General features: G+C 36.6%; 1 protein-coding gene across 2 annotated transcripts in view; it reads right to left on the reverse strand.

Moving 5' to 3' along the window:
• The window catches only part of LOC105993313 (chromosome unknown open reading frame, human CXorf23), a 59,286-nt gene that overhangs the window by 11,172 nt on the left and 29,846 nt on the right, over positions 1-18,268 (reverse strand). For both annotated transcript variants that reach the window (XM_013026540.1, XM_013026541.1), the window contains exons 5-11: positions 15,937-16,112; positions 13,403-13,517; positions 12,673-12,736; positions 10,476-10,591; positions 3,041-3,155; positions 2,082-2,165; positions 720-875 (exon numbers count right to left, since the gene is read on the reverse strand). In XM_013026540.1, coding sequence (XP_012881994.1) covers positions 720-875; positions 2,082-2,165; positions 3,041-3,155; positions 10,476-10,591; positions 12,673-12,736; positions 13,403-13,517; positions 15,937-16,112 — 826 coding nt within the window. The remainder of the gene's footprint in view (positions 1-719; positions 876-2,081; positions 2,166-3,040; positions 3,156-10,475; positions 10,592-12,672; positions 12,737-13,402; positions 13,518-15,936; positions 16,113-18,268) is intronic.

Below are 18,268 nucleotides of genomic sequence, written 5' to 3' on the forward strand. Positions count from 1 at the left end.
CACTCTACCACTTGAGCCACAGTGCCACTTCCGGCTTTTTTCTTTTTGCTTATGTGGTGCTGAGGAATCGAACCCAGGGCCTCGAGCATGCAAGGCAAGTGCTCTACCACTGAGCCACCTTCCCAGCCCACATATGTAATTTTTACTTGCCAATTCAAAATCAGTTTTAGAAGAGGTATAATATAGTGGCAATAATTATATAGAATTATAAATGTAATTAATATCACTTAATTGCATACTTTAAAATTATTAAACAGGAATTTTTTCCTTCTACCTATTTTGCCACAATTTAGAAATACATGAATAGAGGAAAAAGACAAGTTAGTATATTTTGCCATTATATACATTTTGTCTGAAGTCAGGTTCAGTATTTTTGGCATTCAGATAATTTACAATTAAAAGACTAAAATATGTCAGTCCAACCTCTTTACCTGAATTTCCATTTTAATGATTAACTATAGAACAGAAATGCAAAAATAAATGGAGCTAAAATAAGAAGTTCAACATGTTTGAGCTAAAAGTATTTTAAGGTTACATAGTCTTACAACGCTATAAGCATTACTCCTTAATGTTTTTATTCAAATATCATGCAAAAAATCTTTTTTTAAATCCAAGTTGTTTCTTAAAACTGAATGAAGAATATAATTTTGTCTAATGAATATATGATTTAAGAGTTCCAAAACTACTTAACATTTTTAAATGATCATAATCCAACTAACCTTTTTTAGCCTCAGTAATCTCTCTCTGAATTTATTAGTGATAAATCCTCTTGGACCAGCAAATCGTAAACGTTGATATTTAGCCTGAATGTACAAGCTCTTTTGTACCAGGTTTGATCTGTAATGGGGCTGGAAACTGTCACCACTAAAGTTGCTCTGTAAATAAAAAAAACAATATGTTCTGGGGAGGAGGGCAATGAGGGGGAGTATATGAATGGAGAGAGGAAGGGTGAGCAAATAAGTCATTATATTCAATGTACATTACATAAAAATTGAACCACATAACGTGAGGGTAGGGATGGGATGGGGAAAGACAGGGGAGAACAATGGATGGAGCAACACTGATCAAGATGAACTGCACTCATAGCCTGAATTTCGGAATTGAAATCCCGTTGTACAACTAGTTAATAAAAATAAATACTAAAAAGGAAAAAAATCTGATGACAAAACTACAGTTTCTGAGTCAACTTTATTAGTATAGCAGATGGCAACATGTCTAGTACTTAGACCTGTCCTAGAATTAGGTATTACAGGTATCAAAAGGGAAGAGGTTAATAATGATGGCAAAAAAAAAGTGTATTTCTAATTACTTGCTAATGTATTTTGGTATTAGTGCTGGTTGCTAATATTATTTTTTAAATTGTTTTACATAAAAACCAATTTCAAAAACTGATAGCAGGTGCTGGTGGCTGATGCCTATAATCCTAGCTACTCAGGAGGCTGAGATCTGAGGATTGTGGGTTAAAGCCAGTCCAGGCAGGGAATTCTGTGACTCTTATTTCGCATTAACCATTAAGAAGGTGGATGTAGTGCTGTGGCTCAAGTGGTAGGATGCTAGCTTTAAGAAGAAAAAAAAATCCCAGAAACAGCATCTAGGTCCTGAGTTCAAGCTCCAATACAAAAAAGTTATATAGATGTACAATCAATTAGAGTAAGATATATGATGATCAAGAGGGTTATATGTTCATGGGCAGGGTTTGTTAAATATGACTCCAGGAGAAAACACTACAGTTCTGAACTTAGGCCTCAGTAGTTAAGGGACAGGCTTAACAACAAGATCTAGGACTTTGACTCCCCAATTAAAATCATTCCACCTGTATCTTTTCTATGCATCTCTATTTCCAGACAATGCTTGATAAAGAGTTCCTTCTACTGGATAAAAAATGAAAGTCAAGTCCTGAGGAAATAGGTCACCATTAAACTGATCACAATTAACTATAAATATTAGAAATACTCATTAAAAAAACTTGTTTATAGCTACTTTTTGAAAGAATGCCACAAAAATAGCTTTCAATGTATGAACACTTAGAATGTTATGTCCAAAGTATAAGCCAACAGAAAGAGTTAAATGAAAAACAATACCTTATAAAGCATTTTAGAGCCTTGGTTTTCGTCAAAGTCATATGATTTCAAAGTAATATTATCTTTTCTTTGCATAGTATAATTCTGAACAAAAAAGCATTGGTATGAGTTAATATACTTTAAGGCTTTAAAACTAGTTCACCATTTAAAAGACACTTGTTTAAGAATTCAGGGTTAAGAACCTAAAGCATAGAGATTAACTGTAAGCATACACATAATTCTTCTTTTACATGAACCATGCTAGTTTAGGAACTGATTTCATTTATGCTTGTGATTAATGTGAAACACCTCTGTTGTATAATTGTTGAACTTTAGAAAATGGACTATAAATTCAGAAGTCATTTACTCAGGCATCAAAGATAGAAAGCAATCTATTAGTATCTGTAGTTGCTGAAGGGTTTCTACTTCACAAGAATACAAATCTTCAACACCATATGAGGCTGTTTTTGCTAACTTAGATTAATTGATTTGAGATGGTGCTCCTACATCAGCCCAGGAGGTACCAGAAATAACTGGTAACTGCAAAGAACCTGAATCCTCTAGTGGCAATAGAAAAGATGAAGCTCATTCTGTATATAGTTTCCCATTTCCTAAAATCAACAGTCTTATTAACTATTTCATACTGTACATGCATGTGTGAAATACCATGGTGAAACACTTTTGAACAATTAATACACAATTCGAAACAAATGAATGATAAGAATGTAAAACAGGACCTATAAATATAAAATGGGTGAACTTTAGAGCATATAAATCATATCTTAATAAAGTTGTTTCCAAAACATCTTGACTTGGTACTATAATAAGTCTAATAAAATCAAACTAAATCAAATAAAAGATGAGTATTTCTTCTGATATAACTTCAATTAAATTACACATAATCAATGAGTAGTTAAACATTTTTGAAAAAAATATAAAGAGGATGCACAAAAATGAAAAATTTGAAACTCCAATCTTACTATGTAAGGTTTCTGAATAAATTTTCTAAAATTTGGTTTTATCAAATGTGGAAGTTTGGGGAATCCATCAGCATGAGTATTCTTCAACTTTGTAAAACTGGAACGCTGATTGTTCCTAATAAAATAAAAAGAGAAACTAAGAACCTTTTGTTAGTTTACTTTTATCTTACAAATAACAAGAACAGGAACAAGCCCTTCAAAAACAAAGTAGAACACCAGTAAAACCTCAACTACTTATCACTACTAAAATTATAAATGGTAGTTAAGAGTAAAATCCTCACTTTTCAACATGCATTGTTTAGCTACGCTGGAAGTTAACAGCAGGAAAAAAACAATATTCCTATAGTAGGAGTTCTCAATCTAGGTCCAAGAATAGCCTTGTTGGAGGTTGAAACTGATCATTTGTTTTCTGAGGAAAGATTGACACTGCTCTAAAGCCTTTGGCAGCCCTGCCCTGCCTGCCCCCTGCTGACATACTTCTCTAGGCAGAAGCTCTAAGGGCTCAAGATCCAGCCCATCCATCAGAGGTGAGGTGTGGGGACTAGAATAAAGCTGCCTCACTGGCAGAGCTCAGGGTTCTGTTGTTTCTAGGCAATAGCAGCAAAGAACAGGCTCCCCTTTCATTGATATCATGAGGTCCTAAGGCCACTAAGGGGTTTATCAAGGCAGTCCTACAACCCTATGTGGGAAGCAGGTCCTTCTTTGGGCTTTTCTTCTGAGCCCAAAAACCTCATTTCCACAGCCATTATGTAAATCTCACCTTGTCATCTCCTCACAACACTCTGAGACCCTTTCTACTTCTTCTTTGGGCCCCACTCCTTATTGAACCAATTGCTCACACTTCAACCTGCTTCAGTTTCTCTCAGACACTCTGCACTGGCATTGGAATAAAATCCATACACCTCAGCATAATTCCCAGGACATATTTGTTCTGGCCCTTGCTGCCTTGCTCCAATGTTCTGGACACCATACTGAGCTTCAGGGATATTTGACTATGTGTGGTTCCCAGTATGCACCACAATCACTTCTGTTTCTACACCTTTGCCCCTGCATTCCCTTCTGTATCATTGTCTTCCACTTAGATTAACTTGAAAGTTCACCTCCATTTGTACCTCTTCCAAGGAAGACTTTCTTTAACCCCTCCAGGGCAGACTAGGTACTTCATGCTAAGAGCACATGTATATAGCATTTTGGAGTCTTAAAACATAGCTCTTCATGTTTGTAACTACTGGTATGCTTGCATACTTAGTGATGTAAGCTGAGTCTCTTACCCTGGAAACTGACATGAAACAGACACTCAAGCCTTTTGAAATGTTCAATAAAACCCATATCATGTCAAAATGCTCATGATATGATATTAAGTCAAAGCAGTAGAGTAAAAAGCTATATATTGAGGATAATTTCAATTATTTAAAGTATATACCCATGTGCCTATAAAAAGTATGACAGAAATTGTACTAAATGTTAACAGTGGCCATCTCTAACTGGTAGAATTAAAAATTCCTTATATTTTTATACTTGACTATATTTTTCTCAATAATTATCCTTAACATATATAACTACAATAAAGCAAAACAATGAGTTTTAAAAATTCCTCTTTGTGAAGCATATGCCATATAAGGAAATACAGACTGAGCATCCCTAATATGAAAATATAATATCTGAAATTCTCCAAGAGCTAAAGCTATATAAGCACCAACTACAAATGATACCACAAATGACAAATTCCACATCTGACATAGTGATTGAAGGGAGGAATGGGGGAGAATGCAGTTAATAATCATTGCATATACCCCAAATCAAGAAAAATAAGGGAAGAGGTGAGTGGAAAGGGGGTAAAAGTGTTGAAGGGGTGATACAAATCAAGATGCACTATATACATAAATTGCTCTGTCAAAAGGCAAAAGCATTCAATGCATAGCCTACAAATTAAGAAAAATGAGGAAAGGGTAGGTTGGCAGTTTTGAGTGAGAATTGAAAGGGGTGACACTGATCAAGAAGCACTGTATTCATAAACTGCTTTGTTGAATGTCAACTCCTTTGTACAACTACTTAAAGATAATTAAATTATTTCATTAAATTTATTTATTTATATGTATGTATGTATGTCAGTTGTGGGGCTTGAACTCTGGGCCTAGGTGCTGTCCCTCAGCTCTTCAGCTCAAGGCTAGTGCTTGACCACTTAAGCTGCAGTGCTACTTCTGGCTTTTTCTGTTTATGTGGTACTGAGGAATTGAACCCAGGGCCTCATGCATACAAAGCAAGCACTCTACCACTGAGCCACCTTCTCAGCCCAATAAAATTATTTTTTAAAAAACAACAGAAAAATCACACACAGCTTCACTAAAAACACTGCATAAAAAGTATATGTGAAACTTAAGTTTCATATTAAGACTTGGAGGAATATAAACCATGTCTATGCCTAAGCATTTTAGGTAAAGAATGCTCAGTCTGTATAACATCAAAAATATATATATAAAGAATCCTGCTGGGCTCCGGTAGCTCACGCTTTTATAAATCCTAACTACTCAAGAGACTGAGATCTGAGGATTGTGGTTCAAAGTCAGCCTGGGAAGGAATGTTTGTGAGACTCTTCAATTAACTTAACAAAAAAAATCAAAACTGGAAATGGAGCTATGGCTCAAGTAGTAGAATGCTAGCTTTGAGCAAAAAAAGCCCAGACCCTGAGTTCAAGCCCCAGGACCAGCACATAAAAAAAAAGTTATGATAGGTATATTTTACTACAGTTAAAAATTTTAAATCTTTTGATCGGTGACTTTTGACCAGGAAATGAACACCTTGGTTAAGGATTCTCCCCCTTCCCAACCACCCTACAGCTAAGCATAGCCATGGGACTAAATTTTGGCAAAAAGGTTTAAAATATCATGTATAAATGTCAAGAAGTCTTTAAATGAAAGAACAGAATGAGGCCATGATGGCTAGAGCACAAAAAAAGCAACTGAGGTCATGAAGCTGACACCATATGCAGAGGATATGGAAGGGGCCAGATCTAAGGAGCTTGGTTCCCAGATGAGTTCATGCTATAATGCTACCCTATTTCATGTAGACTTCCTAGCTCTAAGTTTTTGTTTTTCACTTGAGAAATGATTTTTTCCTCTAGCTGTTACAGTCCTTTCTCTATTCAGCAACTATAGGAATCCTTATAAAAAGTAAATGGCATTATGTTTCTTCTCTAATTAGAACCCGAAATACTTTCTAATTTTACTCAGAGTAAAATACAGAGCTGGAGGCACAGCCAAAAAATCCTGCCTTGTAAAGCACAGGCCCTAGTTCAAACCCAGTGCCACAATAAAAAATACTTTGTTTGAGGCTGGACATGTGGAAGAGCATCTGCCTTACAATCTTACACCAGGTGCCAGTGGCTCATGCCTGTAATCCTAGCTACTCAAGAGGCTGCGATCTGAGGATCATGGTTCAAAAAGCCAGTCAGGGCAGGAAAGTCCATGAGACTCCTATCTCAATGAACCACTAGAAAACTGGAAGTGATGCTGTGGTTCAAGTGATAGAGTGCTCACCTTGAGCTGAAAAGCTCAGGGACAGTACCCGGCCCAGAGTTCAAGCCCCATGACCGACCAAAAAAAAAATTACAGTCTTCATATCCTTCAGTCCATTAAAATCCTTCCTGAGTTCAAGCCCCATGACCGACCAAAAAAAAATTACAGTCTTCATATCCTTCAGTCCATTAAAATCCTTCCTGATTTGGTCTCATCTACATTCTCCTTTTCCACTATGTTGCACGACCACCAGCAATTCCTCCCTGTCTTTCCAACACACACCCCCTAATCCTTAAACAAGAGCAACCATGTTCCTGCTTCAAGTTCTATGAATTTATCAGTCTCTCTTTGGAAATGTTATCTCCTCAAGTAATCCTGCAGATAACAGATTCATATAATTCATACCCTGCTAAAATTTTAAAATCATAGCCAGTCACCAGTGGTTCCCACCATAGCCCAGCCGATACTCAGGAGACTGAGATCTGAGGATCAGGTTTTTGGGGTTTTTTTTTTTTGCTGGTCGTGGGGCCTGAACTCTGGGCCTGGGTGCTGTCCCTCAGCTCTTCAGCTCAAGGCTAGGACTCTACCACTTGAGCCACAGCGCCACTTCCAGCTTTTTCTGCTTATGTGGTACTGAGGAATCAAACTCAGGGCCTCATGCATGCAAGGCAAGCACTCTACCACTGGGCCACCTTCCCAGCCCTGAGGATCAGGGTTTTGAAGCCAGCCTGGACACAAAAGGCTGTGAGACTCTTGTCTCCAATTGAGGAAGTGGAGCTGTGGCACAAGTGCTAGAGTGCTAGCCTTGAGCAAAAGAAGCTCTAGGACAGTAACTAGGTCCTGAGTTCAAGCCCTAGGACTGGCACAAAAATAAATAAAAATTTAAAGTCCTAACATGTGCTTTTTTTTTTATCTATCACTCCATGGACATATATTTATTTGTTTTCTTTCTTCTACCATTAAATTGCAAGTGCTTTGTGTACAGTTTAGTTTTTCACTGTATGCCCAATATATAGGGTAAGAACTTTAGAATAAAGAACTAGCATATAAATATTTGTTGTGTATGTGAATAAAACCTTTTACATAGTTCACTCTAGTTGAGTATAGAGTATAGATCGTTACAGTAATAAACTATCACTTATAAACTTATAAACTACCTAGCTTTTTCAAAAAAAAGTTCTGGCAATTTATTGTCCACTGATACTATATTTAAGCTATGTAATCACTCACAACCCATACCTATATAATACCTCAATTACATTGTAGTGGACTTACTATACTGGTTGGATGAGAAACTGTGTTTAGGTTCTTAAGAGATTAGATGGAATCCCCAAGAATCTGGCTTGTTGATGTACCTTAAGGCACAGGAAATAATAACCCTTGTTAAAATGCATTTCAACTTAAATATCCTCTGTTCTTTCTGCTTCTTTGGAAAGTCTTCATTTATTCATCATTCAGTCAATAAATGTGAACTGAGATCAGAGCACATATCATATAACTGCATTCATATGAAATGTCAAGAATAGGCTAAGCTATAGAGACAGGAGGTAGAGCAGGGGTTGGGTTGGCAGAAACAGAAATGGAGCGTCACAGCTATTGGGTATACTGTTTGCCTCTTAGGTGCTAAAATGTTTTGCAATAGTGATACTGGTTGTACAGCTCTGTGCGCTGTTGAGTATTGAATGGTGAATTTTATGGTAATTGCTATTTTAATTTTTTAAAACTCTCATGGCTCCAGATGCCACACCAATTATCCAATACTAATAAAATAATCCAACCACTTGAGCAAGACATGTTGTAGGAACATATTGCATGCTACAATAGTGTCCTCAAAGTCCTTAATGAATTTAATGCTAACCAGCTACACTAATTTATACTCATCACTTCACTTAATCTTAACCACCAGTATGAGGTAAGTGTAATTTTTATCCATACTTCACAGATGACAAAACAAAGACTAAGTAACTTGTACCAAATCAGCTACATGGCTGGTCATTTTAAATCTATCTGTAATGTTCTGTTTCTTGGCACACTGGGTTTCTTAAACTTGCTGAGTTAAGAAAAACCTGACATATAGAGTTTGTGTCATTAAAGAGCACAATTATGCCATATATTAACCATATCAGTAATGACTCTCACCTAGTAAAAGATAAAATTTTTACAATTTTATTTTGTTGTTTTATATGCCATAATACACAGTTTCGCTGTCTTTTAATTAGTCCCAAACATGTTTTCAGAATCAAGACTAGTTTTAAACAAGTTCCATGTATTTTGACTTACAGGAAAACTTGGCTTTAAAAGTCTAGTCAAGGAGTAGAACTATGGCTCGGGCGGTATAGCACTAGTCATAAATAAAGAAGCTAAATAAGAATGTAAGGTTCTGGATTCAATTTAGCACTAAGGATTATGGAAAATCCTTTAGCTCTAACTATCTGAATTATTATCCAAATAATGCCGCTTTCCAGAAGATTCAAGTAATGAAAGAATTATTGTCTAAACCGGGAATTTTGTCCCATACTTCATAATCATATGGTGTCCATTAGGCCTTGAGTCCAGTGATTTCTCAGAACTAAACTGGGGTCAAACTAGATGACTAAGAGTTTCTAAAAAGAGATAAACGTTTAGGACAGAAAAATCAAGATGTGGGCTGGGAATGTGGCTCAGTGGTAGAGTGCTTGCCTAGCATGCATTGAAGCCCTGGGTTCAATTCCTCAGTACCACAGAAACAGAAAAGGCCAGAAATGGCGCTGTGGCTCAAGTGGTAGAGTGATAGCCTTAAGCAAAAGAAGCTCAAGAACAGTGCACAGGCCCTGAGTTCAAGCCCAGGACTGGCAAAAAAAGAAAAAAGAAAAGAAAAAGAAAAACCAAGATCTGCTAATGATCTATTTGCCATGCAAGGCATAGTAATACAGATGGACCAGTCATCTAATATGCATAAATGCCTCACATAAGCAGTGAATTTTAGCATCATTCTCCAGAAAGTTAGCATATTTGTCCCAAGATCAAACAGTGGTGTGTGTGTGTGCGTGTGCACACATACACATACATATGTGATCTTACACACACACACACACACAAATGTGCACGTGCATGCATGCAAGAGCGCAGGTTCTGGGCCTTGATCTCAGGGCCTAGGCACTCAGAGCTTCTTTTTGCTCAAGGCTAACACTCTACCACTTGAACCACAGGGTCCACTTCCAGCTTTCTGTCAGTTGTGGGGCTTGAACTCAGGACCTGGGCTCTGTCCCTGAGCTTTTTTGTGCTCAAGGCTAGCACTCTATCACTTGAACCACAGCTCTAATTCTAGTTTTTGTGTGGTTAATTAGAGATAAGAGTCTCATGGGACTTTTCTGTCTGGGCTGGCTTCGCACAATGATCTTCAGATCTTGGCCTCCTGAGTAGCTAGGATTACAGGCATGAGCCACCGACACTCCAGTTTCAAACAGCTTTTAAATGGACAGTGGTGATATTCAAACTTAGGTAGGTCTCCTCTGAATTCTGTATGATGCCTACTTATTTCATGGGCAGAACTACTGAAGAATCCGAAAATGTTGTACTTCAGCAAATGTTATACTATTAAGACTAACTCAGAATCTAAAGGACAGAATAGATGAGTTCTAATCAGCTAGAGTTAACAGTCCATAAACTCACTGGTTCTCTTTTCTACCAATATTCAACAAGCTGTTACACTCCTCTCTAGAATTATAAAAACTTCCAATATTCAACTACTCCATAATTTTTGTTGTTAAAATCAAGCTGCATATAATAATCACTGAATAACTATGACACATTTTACTTAAACATATAAAAGGAACTCAAAGGATCAAATCCCTACACTAAAATGATCATACCAAAAAACTGAAGAAAATGCTGAAACCAAAAGCACCCTGATATCAGGTTGTTTTTCATCTACTGATTACCTCTCTGCAGCACTAGCTATGTGAAAAATGTGTCCATTTTCATTCTGTAACCGTTCTTTTCTCCTTCTTTCAATGTCATGTCGTAGGTCATTTGGGTCTATTATCTTGACCAGAGTCTGAGGAATTTTGATAGAAGACAAACCAGTCACATTACTGTTAGTTGCACAAAGACCATATCTAACAAGAACCTTAATTTAAAATCCTAAAATACTCTTAGGATAGGAACACAAAGGCACAATGCCTATGTGCATCTGACCATAAAAAAAAAAAAGATTTATCGAAATGAACTCCAGGAAATGGGGGGGGGGAGTCCTAAATAAGTTATCTTGTACTCATTCTAACTGCAGTGTAAACTGATATAAATATTTTGAGACAATTGACAATAATCAGAAAAACTCCTAACACTAAACTAGTAAATGCTACTTTTTGGATTCTATCCCAAAGACAAGGCTGCCTACATGAAAATATTTAAAATCTTACATCTGAAATCACAAAACTTAGAAGTGGCACTGTGGCTCAAAGTGGTGGCTCACTAGTCTTGAGCTGAAGAGCTCAGGGACCAGGCCCAAGTCCAGAGTTCAAGCCCCATGACCAAAGAAATAAAGAAATAAAGAAAATTATGAAAATGGAGGCAAATTAAATGTAAAAATAATTTAAAGGGGAAGGAAACGCTGATTAAATTATGGCAAATGTGAAACCACTGAAATCAATAAATACTATGTAGAAGTCAACATGAAAAACACTTTTTGAAAAAAAAAGTTAGGGGTTGGAGGCATGGCTCAGTTGGTAGAATGTGCTAATGAGTGAAATCATCAGGTACCAAGTCCTGCTCTTGAACCAAAAAAGAAGAGAAAAGAAAAGAAAAGAAGTTAATTAAAACTTAAAAATTCTCAATCATAAAAAGGTCATGGGGAATTCAGCGCTTTTACATAAAAGGAATAAATACTATGATGGACTAAGGGGGGAAGTATATGAAAATAGAACAATGGAACCTCCTAAAATAGTATTTGAAAGGAGAAGAGAGTAAGGGGGAGTGATAACTGTGGGATAGCTGACTGGAATACATTTTATACATGTATGGAAATGCCATAGCCTGTATAGCCAATATATGCTAATAAAAAAAGCATACAAAAGTGCTTATACTATGTTAAAATGCAATATATAAGATTGCAAAGATAAATGCTATTTTGTTTTAGATAGTTAAATTATAGATGAAATTTAAAGTCCTCAAATTTCCTTAAGATACATACTTTGGTATTTAGAAATTTTCTAAAAATACCATTAAATAAAACTAACCTATTTCTACAAGTATAAAGATAATTATTTTATAAGTAAAAAATATTTATCAGGCTGGGTGCCAGTGGCTCATAGCTATAATCCTAGCTGCTCAGGAGGCTGAGATCTGAGGATCATGGTCCAAAGCCAGCCTGTGCAGAAAAGTCCATGAGACTCTTATCTCCAATTAACCATCAGAAAACTGGAAGTGGCGCTATGGCTCAAGTAGTAGAGCGCTAGCCTTGATCTGAAGAGTACAGGGACAGCACCAAGGTCCAGAGTTCAAGCCCCATGACCAACAAAAAAAAATATTTACCAGTTGTATTACTCTCATATACTTTATTCTTAATGAATACTTTAGCAATTCTTTTTGAACTTGACATACTTAAAAAAAATTTCTTCTTCCCTGGCTAGTCAAGATAGTCTTTCTAAAGAGTAAAGAAATGGTAGTGAGGAGGTTAATATAAAGAACAAGATAATAAGGAAATATAGTATTTTCCATAATTTTGCTAATATATATTCCAAAGAATCTTTCATACATTCCACGGTAAATAGAGGACAGTATCAAAGGAAACTTAGTTCCTTTGCATTCATTTCACATATAATTTAAAAATACATTCCACACGTCTACGTTGGAAAAATAAGGATGGAACCTACTTCCACAAACTTACTTTGGGGAGTTTTGGAGTATCAAATGCTGCATTTTTGTATTCAATTTATAAAGTTGTTATCCTTAGGGACTGTCCTTCTTCAGTAACATTTTGCCTTTTGTCACTTGACCAATAATCAAAATCATTTAGAGCCCTTTTCAAATTTCAAGTTCCTAGGTCTCAAACCTTCTGCGTTTAAACTCCTCTTGTTAAAGTATACCAACAAGAAGATCAACAAGAAGATTCTTTCATCAAAAATCACAGTCACTTACCTTATCTGGTTCATATACCATAATTTGCTTACTTTGAAGATCAGCCAAAGACATATCTATTCTCCTAAAATAATAAAGGCATATTATAATGAAATAATTATATACTAACATCTACCACAGAAAAGAATCTGAAATAAAGCAGGTATGTTGTTGTGTTTCTTCAACTATATGGAGTTTCTCAGGACACATATATTCTGTGAACCATATTACAAGGAAGTTTTAGTGGTTCTCAAATCACCATTGTGTGTAACTTCAAACTGTGTTCTGCTGATATATTACCTTCTAACATTGATCCAACTCAACTCACAAGACAGGGTACACCACCTGCTAGACAAGTGCAAGCAAAAGGTATGTTTTCATCCTGCTGATCTGAGAACAGTCATTTGTGACTACATGAAGCAGCTCATGTTTTCAATGGCTTAACAATTGCCTTTCATTCTTCCAGTGATAACTTCAAAAGCCAACTACTATAGACACAGAACCTAAGTTGGGAAGATATTTTCAAAGTCATACACATTTAAGCAATGTTAATCAATGGCTTTAATGGAATCTATTTCATTGAAATGCATTGGCCCAGATGTTGTTTGGGTTGGTCCATTTGTTATGTAGAAAATTCATTCCTAAAGAATACAGCAAGCCAAGGTGAGCAAGCTCAGAAGCAGCACCTTTCCAAATCCGTTGTAAGGCTTATTTCCATGAGCTAAGTGGGAACATACCAATCAATTATTACCTGTGAATTTCTGGATCTGAATTCAATTTAATTTCATTTACGTCTGCTTCATGTATGTTTCGAATTTTTGAGAAACGCTCATGTAGAGTAATTTCAGGCATTGGAAAATAATTTGCTGAAAAATGAAACAAATAGTTTTATCTCAATGTAAAACTGATTCCACTCAAAAGACTGAACATAAGCACATGAAGTGACAATAAAAAAAGACATCCAATTCATTTTCTCTTGAAAATAAATGGGACTAAATTTACTCTGTAAACTAATTTGTAGTGTTCATGTGTTTTTCTAAACCCTACAAGAGTTGAAAAATTACCCTGAGGCACCACACATTCTAAATAAATACTACATGTTATGTTTACATATCATAGAAGTCATTCCAATGCCGTTTAAATTTAACATTAACTGGAGTTCATGAGGACATTTTTTCTTGGTAGTGTCAAAGTTTGAACTCAGAGCCTCACACTTAGGAACCATGTTCCTCTCCCCATGAATCACCGCACTCAGCTTATTGACTGAGATAGAGGCTCACTATCTTTTTTTTTTGCACCACTACTGGGTCTTAAACTCAGGACCTGGGCCCTGCTATTTAGCTTGGCTATTTAGCTCAAGGCTGGCTCTCAACCACCTAAGCCACAGCTCCACTTCCAGAATTATTATTATATTATTATTATTACTATTGCCGCCAGTCCTGGGGCTTGAACTCAGTGCCTGGGCTCTGTTCCTGAGCTTCCCTGTGCTCAAGGCTAGAGCTCTACCACTTGAGCCACAGCAACACTTCTGTCTTTTTCTGAGGACTTTCCTGCCCAGGCTGGCTTCAAACCATGATCTTCAGATTTCAATCTCCTGAGTAGCTAGGATTACAGACATGAGCCACTGGCACCCGGCTTCAGCATTATTTTGATGGTTAATTGGAAATTATAGTTTCATGGACCTTTCTGTTCAGGGAGGCTCCAAACTCTGATCCTCAGATCTCAGCTGCCTGAGCAGCTAGGATCACAGGCATAAGCCACCAACACCTGCTTCTTACTATCCTTTTTTCCCCCCAAAGCTGTCCTCAAATCACTATCCTCCAAATTTTCACTTCCTGAATTACTGGCATTACAGATGTAGGCCATCTTGCTATTCTAGCTTTCTCTCTGATATAGGGTCTTGTCAATTTTTTGTTTGGGCTCCTCTCAAACTATGATCCTCCTATCTCTGCCTTCATGAAGAAATTTTCAAATTAGCTGTTACAAGCTTGTAATAGGATGGCGAGGAGAATATACTTCAGCCATCAGGATTGTAGAAAAGCATTTTACCAGCACAAGAAAGAATAAAATAAAAATTTGAAATTCTTCAAGACATACAACCTCTAATATCCATAATTACCTTATTTTTGCTGTATTACTGGGGAAAGTTGTTCTACATCACTGAATTTTCCAATTAATGAAAACTTGCCAATTTAAGCATTAATTATGTAATTCTCTATATCATAAAGTATCCCAAGGAAACTGGAATCTTTAATTGATCTCTTAGAAACCTCCTTGTGGCACACTGTCCCAAGGAATGCCCTTAAGGAACTTTAAGAATATCACAGAAGAGCCAGGTGCCCATGGCTCACACCTGTAATCCTAGCTACTCAGGAGGCTGAGAGCCGAGGATTGCAGTTCAAAGCCAACCAGGGCAGGGAAGTCCATGGGACTCTTATCTCTAATAAACCACCAGAAAACTGGAAGTGGTACTATAGCTCAAGTGGTAGAGTTGTTAGCCTTGACCTGAAGAGCTCAGGGACAGCACCCAGGCCCAGAGTTCAAGCCCCATGATCGAGAAAAAAAAATATTACAAAAGGGATGGGAGGGAGAAACTAGGAGAGACTGAGGGAAGTGGTGACATTGTCCAAAAAGAAATGTACACTTTACCTGACCTATGTCACTGTAACCCCTCTGTACATCACCTTTAAAATAACAATAAACATTTTTAAAAGAATATCACAAAATAACCTACATTTCCAAATTACTTGGGTTTCCTATCTTTCTTCTTCCTCCTTGTGAGGCTCTAGGTTAATGCTTCTCACTGTTCTCACTCTCTTTTGCAGCAAGTTCTCCTAGCTTATGATTTCTAACCTAATAGCAGCTGAATTTTCAGTAGAAAGTTACTGAAAATATAACTAAAGAATGAGGCTTTTGATTTCTTACAACAGATTCCCTAATTCATTATCTGTTTGCAATGAAATGTTAGTAACTAGTCAACTGTATCATAGTTATTTACCTACGATATATCATGAAAAGTCAGTAGGTAGGCCGGACACAGTGGCTCATGCCTATAATCTCAGCTAGATGGGAGATAGAGGTAGAAGGATCATAGTCTAGAGCTGGCCCCAGGCCAAAAGAATAAGATTCCATCTGAAAATTAACTGTGACAAAAAAGGCTAGGGGCATGACTCAAGGTAAAGAGACTAGCAAATGTAAAGCCTTCAGTTGAAGCTTCAGTACTGCCAAAAAAAGCTAATACATTATTTTTCTGTTATCCCTAACAGAAGTGTAAAATATACCAACCTTTAACTTGATGGATTATTGCTATGATTTCCTGAGCAAATTCTTCTGTAGCTTTGTTTTCAGTATTCTGAGATGAGTCAAGATGTTCAAAAACTGGATGAAAGTCCTCATTTTTTCTACCAACAGCAACCAAATCATATGACATCTGTCTCTCTGTAGAAAGGCTAGAAGCAATCCTAGAATAATTTAAAATGTTTTTAAACTATTTGTCTATGGGAAAATTTATTAAAAATTAAGATAATTAAATAAAATACACCTTTTATAATTAGGCACTAAGTTATATGCTATAAAACATGCAAGTAACAAGTAGGAAAAATAGCTACAGATACACAGTGTAGAGTTCTTTTTAAATCAGAGGTTAGAAAATATTTGCCATTTAAATAATTAAAGCCTCAAAATTCAAAGTGAATATTTTTGTGCTGGTCCTGGGGCTTGAACTTGGCCTAGGCATGTACCATTCCTATGCTTTTTTTGCACAAGGCTACAGCTCTGCTACTTGAGCCAGAGCCCCATTTCTGGCTTCTTGATAGTTAATTGGAGATAGGAGTCTCATGAAATTTTCTTCCCAGGATCTCTCTGAATCACAATAGTCAGATCTCAGCCTCTAGTACAGCTAAGATTATAAGGCATGAGCCACAGGTTCCTGGCTTAAGCATTTTTAGCTCTAAAAATACAAGGCACTAAAGACATTTAATATGCAATAATAACAATTAGAAATTTTTCTTCTACTGGCAAAAACATTTTTTTTAATCTAACAAGATTTTACTATGCTGAAATACTACCAACTTTAAAAACTGATATCAAATCCAAGCACCAGTGGAACAGGCCTGTAATCCTAGCTACTCAGGAGGCTGAGATCTGAGGATCATTGTTCAAAGCCAGCCCGGGCAGGAATGTCTGTGAGGCTCTTATCTCCAATTAACCACCAGAAAACCAGAAGTGGTGCTGTGGCTCAAATGGAAAAGCACTCATCTTAAGCTGAAGAGCTCAGGGACATCACCCAGGCCCAGAGTTCAAGTCCCACGACAACCAAAATAAAAAAAAACTGATATCAAACATAAAAACTGTTCTGATGATCAAAATCTTTATGCCTCTATCAGTAATAAGAAGCTTAGAAGAATAGGTTGAAACTGAACACTATAAAGAAGTTAATTTGATTATAAAGTCCCACTAAACTTAGAAAACAGTCTTAGTCATTTGCATGATCATTAACATCAATTACAGTGTTCACCCTGAATGTACCCTTAGAGGAAAAAAAAGTGCATCTTTATTTCAGCTATTTTACCACTTTAATGCCATCTGAGTCTTTATCACTTTTGTTAAGAACTATAAAGGAAGGATTATGATATACAGTTAACAATTATTGATGATTTAGCAAACACCGAACATAGGCGCTAAACAATTATTACCTTATAGTAGCCTTATGGGAAAGGTGCAAAAGACTGACACACAGATGTCTTCATTGTCTTTTTTTATATACCAAAGATTGAATATTCAAATGAATATCAGTCTCTCAAATTTCACAATGGAAAACTATACCCTATTCTAAGAAAACTGCTATTGCCCTAAAACGACTCTGAAATTCTTCACTTAGTGGAAGTTTATGCACTACAGAAGGAAATGTCTCATTATTTTATACTTATATCTCATTTGGATCCAAAATGGTACTAATCACCTTGCATCCATCTTACTTTTCTGTATTTGACTCTAAATTCCTTTTGGCTTTCCCCTCCCAAAATCAAGCTTATTGTTGAAAGACATGAGATTAAAAAATTACTGGAGTACTCGAGTGCATTCCAGGATCTGAAGACAAACTGAAAAGAAAGCCCCAATATATGTTTTCAATAAGAGCAGCAGCATTGGAGTAAGTGTTACACTACTGTGCAACAAAAAGCAATTGGATATCTATGTTTTAGGGAACAAGTGCATCCATGTACAGTTACTCATAAATATAAAACTGTTCCAAGGTACTGGTGGGCTTACAGTTATTCTTTAAAAAATTAATTCAGACCTCCAGAACAAGGCAAAACTCCTTTGTATAATTAAAATATGCAAATTAAAATAAATACATTAAAAATTAAATGCAGCAGTGGTACTCACTAGACACTATGTTGACACAACTTGTAGGTGGGGATAGGAAGGAAAAACTGGGAGAGAGAAGGAAGGTGGATGTTGTCCAAAAAGAAATAAACTCACTTCCTGACTTATGGTTTTGTTTTGGTTATTTTTGGGTCCAGTCGTGGGCCTGAACTCTGGGCCTGGGTGCTGTCCCTCAGCTCTTCAGCTCAAGGCTAGCACTCTACCACTTGAGCCACAGTGCCACTTCCAGCTT

The sequence above is a fragment of the Dipodomys ordii genome, unplaced genomic scaffold (assembly GCF_000151885.1).
Source record: "Dipodomys ordii isolate 6190 unplaced genomic scaffold, Dord_2.0 Scaffold94, whole genome shotgun sequence".
Lineage (NCBI taxonomy): Eukaryota > Metazoa > Chordata > Mammalia > Rodentia > Heteromyidae > Dipodomys > Dipodomys ordii.